We start from the raw sequence: 7,697 nt of genomic DNA on the forward strand, positions 1-7,697 counted from the left end.
TTTTTTCAAGAATATCATTATTTTACGCACACCTCCACCCAAAATCACCCTTGTTATGTCACATAGTGAGTACTTACACTCTAGTTTTTAAGAAAGCTAAGTACTCCCACTCAGGCTTTCTTCGTACTTTTTCTGGTAGGCCTTGACTGGTCTACCACATGGGCTCTGCAAGTGTCCTAAGAAAATGACTTTCTGGTCTTTGCTGTCTCCCCATCATCAGTACTCGGAGGCGTAGGCACTAAGGGTGGGACTACGTGATGCCAAAGGCCACCAGACAGCTCACTAGTTGGTCGGAAACTGTATCTAAGACCTGTTCCTCCCACTCCTGGGAACACATTCGCCTAGAGGCAGATGCACTGCCCCAGGGGGTGGAATGCGGCGTTGCTCGTGGGGAGAAGGCAGCTGAAGGCTGTGTGCTCTGGGTGGACTTGGGAGGTGGCCAGGAGGCCAGGGAGCCGAAATACAGCTGAGTCTATGTTGGTAACGGTGAATACTCATCTATTTGATTGCAAAATACCTGCTGCAGAATGATTCTTCAACACCCACAGTCAAGCAGTTAATCATGTTCAAGAAAGAATCCCCATGGGGAAGGGAGGGGGAAAGAGGAGCTGATACCAAGGGCTCAAATAGAAAGTACATATTCAGAAAATGATGATGGCGACATATGTACAAATATGCTTGATACAACTGATGTATGGTTTGTTCAAAGAGCCGTAAGAGCCCCCAATAAAATGATCTTTAAAAAATAAAATACGGAGTGGAAAATAATGCACACAAGTACATTTAAATGAGGATCAGTAAAAAAAAAAAGCGTTGCTTCAAAATCAGAACAACTTGTTAAATAAAGATAAAAAAATGTGAAGAAAAAAAAATCTCCAAACTGATAAAGATACCCCACAACACACCTTGCAGGAAAAACTGCTTAGCACACACACTTCACATAATTTAAAAAAAAAGCTAAAAAAAAGACAGGTGATGACAGACCTCCGTAGTTTGTGAATGAGCTTGTTACACCCAGGATCACAGAGGGTGCCAGGAAAAAAATACCTTTAGCTTCCTGCGGCCGGCCTCCTGCCGTACTGTGCCACGGTAACCGCATGGACGTTCGAAGCGGTGCATTTCGCTGTCCGTCCAAGTAGCTCAGATCTTCCAATTTGGTTGAGCTTGTCGCTGTAACATTAAACCGAAGTTCAGTGTCTTCAAAGTTGAGCTAATTTCATCCCCAAACAACTTCACGGTCTAAACGACTAGAGCCACTGGGGTCAGGCTTCCAACGAACGTCACTGAAAGGCGTGTGGGGCTCGCTTGCCCCGCTCACTCGCCCAGTGACACGGTGTATGGTAACTTTTTGTCAGGTGCACATATGTGTGCTTGATAGGTGTGTCTAAAGAGCAAGCTCACCACATTTACCTCTGACCCAATCGACAGTTTCAGCGTGCACAGACACCTGTACAAAGTATCAAGGCTGTAAGCACACACACTTCACTTTATAAATTGTGTTATAAAGTAACCAGCACAAAAGAATTACTGGCAAGTCTTGAAAGCAAATGTGCACATGGTTTTGCTTTTAAGCAACCCCCTTCCTATCTACATGTACAACTTGGGTCGCTGTGAGAGACATCTAAATAAGATTAACCTAATGCAGTTTTCAGATTAATGACTGAACATAAACCACTGACTTCGGACATAAGATTATCTTCCAGGATAACAAATAGACCCATAATTTGGGGACAAATGAGGAGGCTACAGAGTTGCATTCTGAAGTCTATGACTTACAAGGGCAAATAAAAACATCGTGGGACCAACTTGTGAGGGGACAGAAGTCAAGCTGGGCCACCTGCCTTGTGGACATATTCTGGCTACCTTATAGGCACCAATATCGCACCCAGCTAGCTGCCACCCAGCATCAGATGTCCAAAATCATCACCCACCCTGTTTCCCCTACTGTCAGGCTGCAGTACCCTTCCTCCTCCCACTGGGAATGCCCCCCTGCTGGGCTGGCTACATGGCAGGCTGGCAGTTTGAACTCCAGCCCAGTGGGTAAGTCCATTCAGCAACCTAACCCTCCAGTAGGACTGCTCCCCTCGTTACATTCTCGCAGGGACCAGCCAACACCTGCTCTACTCACCTTCCACGAGGGGCACCTGCACCCCGCCGGACAGGAGCAAACCTTTATGCTGCTTCAGGTGTATATCCTCAGTCCATTCACACACCACGCACACGCACATTTGGGCGAACCTCCACGCACGCAGTCTGCTACCTTGCAAACCTCTCCCCTCAAACACAATTCAGCTAAGTAATTCCATTCCAAAACCCACACAAAGGAAGGAAAGCTGTTTCTGCAGAGTGTGTTATGGAGTGGAACTGCTTCATAGTGGTCCTGGCTGTCATCTTTATGGAAGCAGCTGGCCCGGCCTTTCTTGCGCAGACCCTCCATGTTCAGCCTGGGACACCTGGGACACTGCTGAGAGGGTTGACGGGACCACACCCACCTCCCCAATCTCCTGCCTGACACTGTTTGGAACATGTTCCTAGGCTCCTTTCTGGCCTCACTGTCAGAGGTCAGGGTCTATCATGTCAGGGTCCAAGTGAGAAAAGGCAGCCGCAGCCATAAAACATCAGGCCATTCACTTCCAAGCGGGAGCTGCCATCTGAGCTGGATTGGCTCCCCTCTGTGGGTAGCGCTCAGGTTATCGCTGTGGACAATTCCAAAGATTAAGATTGTGAGACTCATCCATGTGGGTTTTGTTGCTTCTGAGCTAGATGGCCACTGGTTTACCTTCAAGCCTTTAAGACCCCAGATGCTTTATCTTTTGACAGCCAGACCATCAGCTTTCTTCACCACATTTGCTTATGCACATTTGTCTTCAGCGATCATATTGGGAAGGTGATCCCAATTCTGCCTTACAAATCTGGCTAGACCAGAGGATGTACACTAGTACAGATAGGAACTAGGAACACAGGGAGTCCAGGACAGATGATTCCTTCGGAACCAGTGGTGAGGGTGGCAATACCGGGAGGGTGGAGAGAACGTGAAAGAGAAAGGGGAAACCAATTACAAGGATCTACATATAACCTCCTCCCTGGGGGACGGACAACAGAAAAGTGGGTGAAGGGAGACACTGGACAGTGTAAGATACGACAAAATAATAATTTATAAATTATCAAGGGTAAGGTACATGAGGGAGTGAGGAGTGGGGAGGAAGGGGGAAAATGAGGAGTTGATACTATGAGCTCAAGTAGAAACCAAATGTTTTGAGGATGAGGGCAACACATGTACAAATGTGCTTGACATACAATGGATGGATGTATGGATTGTGTTAAGAGTTGTACGAGTCAATACAATGATTATTAAAAAAAAGATTGTGAGACTCGACAAGATGTCTGAATAAAGGATTACTAGAATAAGGGAGACAGAAAATGAAAGCCCCAGTCTCACCCGAGATGGTGAGACTTCGGCGGTCTCCGTTTCCAGATTTGCCGCCACGGCAGCCTTTGCGCCAAAGTAGGCAATGGCCCCTCAGTGCCTCCTCAGCGCCGCCGTCTGGAGGCCTGCCGCCACGGAAGGGTCCGTCACGCAGCAGAGCAGCAGGCCACCCATCCCCTCTACTTGATTTTGCAATCAGCAACGTGCCGGGAGCAACACACTTCAGCGGCTGAGCTCTGTGCCCTGGTGTCCCCCACTGACCCAGGACAGGTGACAGGGGCCACATTCAGCCTTGTAGCAGCTCCTCAGTCGTCACCAGGAGAAGACTCAGACTCACTGTCAGCACGGGACGACAATCCTAAAACACTATTTAGGGCCCAGGAAACTCAGAGACAAAGCTATAATGTCTCGCTGCAAGCAACCTACTGCTAACACCTCTACGACTGGTTCTACACTTCACACACACACACACACACACACACACACACATCTGGGTGTGCAACACATTTCAAGATGCTGCAGGGAAGTGGTCTGGGGTAGGGAGGTGGGGGGCTTCACCTCTACATGGAGCGAAGAGAAACAGCTGCTGAAACCATCGGTCGTAGATGGGCCCTTCTCTCAAAGGTAAAAATGCCAATAAAAGAAATGACCACTTGTCGATTACTACCAATTATCAAGAAAACTGGGGGCGGGGTACTAGAACTGATGGTGATTATGCAACTCCTTTTAAAAGCTATTTAACCAGGGAGGGGCGGGTGGGTGGGTGAAGGAAGAAAATGTTCTAAAGTTGACTGTGATAATGACTGTACAACTCTTGATAGTGTTGAACTATTGAATTGTGTGACATGTGGATGAAGTGTCAATAAAACTGTTTTAACAAGAAAGGACAGAAAACTGGATAACCACTGAGCTGTTCTGAGATTCACTGACAGAGTTTCAAAAGGAGGGAAAGTAGCTGAAATGAGTAGACCAAATCTCCCATCCTCTAAAGTACCTACGATAGAATTTTAAAGGATTCTCACGCCATCTTTTTTTTTTTTTCAAGTTAAAGGGGGCCCATGCTCTTCACTTGGGTGGGAGGCGCAATCACAACCCAGTAGCAGCATTACAAATGAACGCCATGCTGGCCGACACCTTGGCAAAGAACGTCTGGACAGTGGCCTCACCTGCAAAAGGAAGCGACGTGCTCTGGCGAAAACGGTTCCCTGCACCAGACTTGACGGCCTGTGCACCGAGACACCAGAGCCCTTGGGTACAGGCTCAATGGCAGGTAAGACTGATGGCCTGGGATTTCACTGCTCCCCCCACCCCCACCAAAGGCTGAGTCCCCACAGGGGAGCTGTGACTGGAGGCCTCTGCCCCTACACGTCAAAACACCTTTCCCACCAAATGGTAACTTATTTCAGTTAACATACAGACACTCCTAAGAGATTCCAGTATGAGGTCCTTTCTATATGACACTCCTAAGAGATTCCAGTATGAGGTCCTTTCTATATGCCTTGGATCCACGTGCCTCCCTTCTAACCATGAGCACTGCTTACTGGGCTCTCTTCATAACACCCTGCCTTCTACTTGCTAGACAACAACTGCTGCGTCTGTAGGTCACCCCCTGGTAGCCGAGATGCAGATTTGAGGTAGGTGGGTCTCAGCAACAAAGGCTCTGCCAGACACAAAGCTCACCGACTGTCAAGCCAGGCCCTTGCCTTGATGTTTCCTTCCAAAATTATGCTTTACGTTTACTAAGTGATGCAACACAGAAGCAACAGGCAAACTCGTAGGCCAGGAAGTGCCAGGCAGGTAAAGCTGCCCCCCGCCCCCACACCCTTCCCCAGGAGGCCTAGCCCACTGGTATGTGTCCAAGGTAATGAATGAGCCCAGCAGAAACCAGCAAGCCCTGTTCTAGCACTGCTGCCGCCTCCTGGAGAACCTCAGCTCACACCCACTGTCACTCCACGTGCCCGGAGACCAACCACATCAAAGACCACCAGGCAGAAAACAGAACCCTGAAAGGGGTGCTTTTAGCACTGGGAGGACGCAGGCATCCACGCTTGCATGAACATGTTTCCCAATTTTCAAAGTTGACTACAAGTTCGCCAGGGGCTGAAGCTCTCAGTTCTGGGCAATTGCAGCGAGCAGGCCTGGAAAGGAGGTAAGCAGCTCCCAGGTTCTGTTCAAGGGGCCAGCGGTGGGCGGGCTCAGAGCTTTATGGAGGCGGGGCATCGTCACTCGCTAGACATAATGCTCCTCAGCGCTTCTCTCTGGCAGATGCTCCAAATACCTCCTCTGGAGCCAAGCCATCGACTTCCTTTGAAAGGGAATTAGTCGAGCCTCGGAGCTTTTCCATTAGGGCTATTTCTTTACCAGCCACCTCAGAGTGACGCTGTATAAAAAAGCACCCAGGAACAACCAGAATGGCCCGGCATCCCGAGAGAGCAGGGCAAATGACAGCAAAGCCCTTTGATGTAGGAGAGGTATCCAGGCCATGCAACTCTTGGCAGAAGAGAAAGTGTAAGCTCGGCCTTGGTAACGAAGGAGGACCCCAACATGTTCCCCTTCTGAATTCAACCTGAGGGCACCAGGCACCCCTGCTCAGAGGCAGCGTCCTTTCCCTGCACCCCCCAAGCTCATCTCCTTGCTTCTTGGGACCACCCCTGACCCTGACGGGTCCACAGTCCCGGGGCGAGCGGGCCCGTGTCTCCTCCTCCTCCTCCTCCTCGCTCGGTTCCAGCGCCCCAGCTCGCTAAGCCTGTCTGTCCAGCCCAGTCATTTCCTCATCAGCCACGGTCTCCCTCCAGCTGTTGACAGTTTCAGCTGAGTTCCATTACAGCTAAATTATATAGAACTCGACTTTGCTTCTGTGTGATGGGACTCAATTACACAAAAATGACTTTGAAGGCTGGATCAGAAACTCGCAGAGCTAATATGAGCAATCATTCTCCTTAACAATCCCGGGGCCAGGACAGGTGGGGGGCGGGGAGGTTGTGCTTTCTCCCCTCAGACACAAAGAGCCGCGGGGTCCAAGTCACGGGCTGACAAAATTCCAGCACATTCCGTGCTGCCTGGGCACACTCACCGATGGATAATGCCAAGGCCGAGCACAGGTTAAGCGTCAGACCCAGGAGCCCAAGCCGGGCTGTGCCTGGGTTAGATTCCCCATCGACTACACCCCGAGAAGACCCTGAACATGGGAGTCCTCAGAGCCAGTGAGATCACCGGCTGGGGAGAGGGGAGTCCTTACCTGCAACCGAGTTGGGCCGTGGCATTATTAGCGAGCTGGAGCTCTGAGAATAGGGCACTGGACCATCTCCAACTGAGGCTTCCGCTTTAGGCAGCAAGCTCTCCGCTGACCCAGTGTTCTCCTCTTCTGCCACCGGGGAGCAATTGTCTGCCCTGCGGTCATGCAGCACTCCCTTCTGAACCCCCAGCCTCAGGCTTCCGTCTTTACTCCATTCCAGACTGGAGCCACTTCGGTCATCGTTCTCTGATGAGCTTGTGATGGTGGCTGAAAGGAGAGACCAAAATACAGTGTGGGTGGCCAGGCGGTGCTTAGCGCTCGGCTGTCAAGGGTTACAACTGTGCATACTCCCTCCACCCCCACGGTGATCAATGGAAAGTTTTCTGGTCCACAAAGATTTTTATCTAAGTATGTTTCATATGGTGTATTTTGGTCAATTATAAGAATGTTGCTTATCAGGGGAAAATAAACAGCTAAATCCCTCTACAGGGAAGGGAAAAACCAAAACCAAAAACCAAACTGGTAAGATAATGAAAAAGTTGTCCCAAAGTCTCTGGGAGTTAACAGTAAATCTATGTAATTTGGAGATCATCGATCCTCTTTTTGCCCAAGAAATGTTCACACAGAAGAGGTCTTATCTAGTTAAATTCCTTCGGACCAGTAAATATCCGTTTCAAACTAACAACACTCGTTTACAGGGGATGTGGGTGGGGGCTGATGTCAGATAAGACAATGGTAAATTCATTTTAAAAGTGAAGAAAATCTATAGCAAAAAGTGCCCTCCGGAAGTCAAGCAGAAGACTGGATCCTTAGATTTAAACCTTAGAACATCTGTTCCAGGTGGCCCAGAGACGAGCTTAGTTCCCTAAGTCACAGAAAGCAGCGGCTCCATGCGACTAGCACATGGGGAAGTACAGCGTGGGCTGAAAACTCAACCGCCAAGAAACAAGGCCAGCCTCCAGGCCGAGGGATGGCAACTCCTTGCTCCTAAGTTGGGAAAAATGCCGGAGAGGATAACGGAGGACAGATGCAATC

The 7,697-nt window shown here is 49.5% G+C and overlaps 1 protein-coding gene across 1 annotated transcript in view; it reads right to left on the reverse strand.

Moving 5' to 3' along the window:
• TANC1 (tetratricopeptide repeat, ankyrin repeat and coiled-coil containing 1) overlaps positions 1-7,697 on the reverse strand; it is a 296,536-nt gene that overhangs the window by 53,667 nt on the left and 235,172 nt on the right. Inside the window, exons 8-9 of the mRNA XM_045298122.1 lie at positions 6,666-6,929; positions 1,048-1,170 (exon numbers count right to left, since the gene is read on the reverse strand). Coding sequence (XP_045154057.1) covers positions 1,048-1,170; positions 6,666-6,929 — 387 coding nt within the window. The remainder of the gene's footprint in view (positions 1-1,047; positions 1,171-6,665; positions 6,930-7,697) is intronic.

This window comes from Echinops telfairi, unplaced genomic scaffold, assembly GCF_000313985.2.
Source record: "Echinops telfairi isolate 266 unplaced genomic scaffold, ASM31398v2 ScPeMD7_4;HRSCAF=17, whole genome shotgun sequence".
NCBI classification, from domain to species: domain Eukaryota; kingdom Metazoa; phylum Chordata; class Mammalia; order Afrosoricida; family Tenrecidae; genus Echinops; species Echinops telfairi.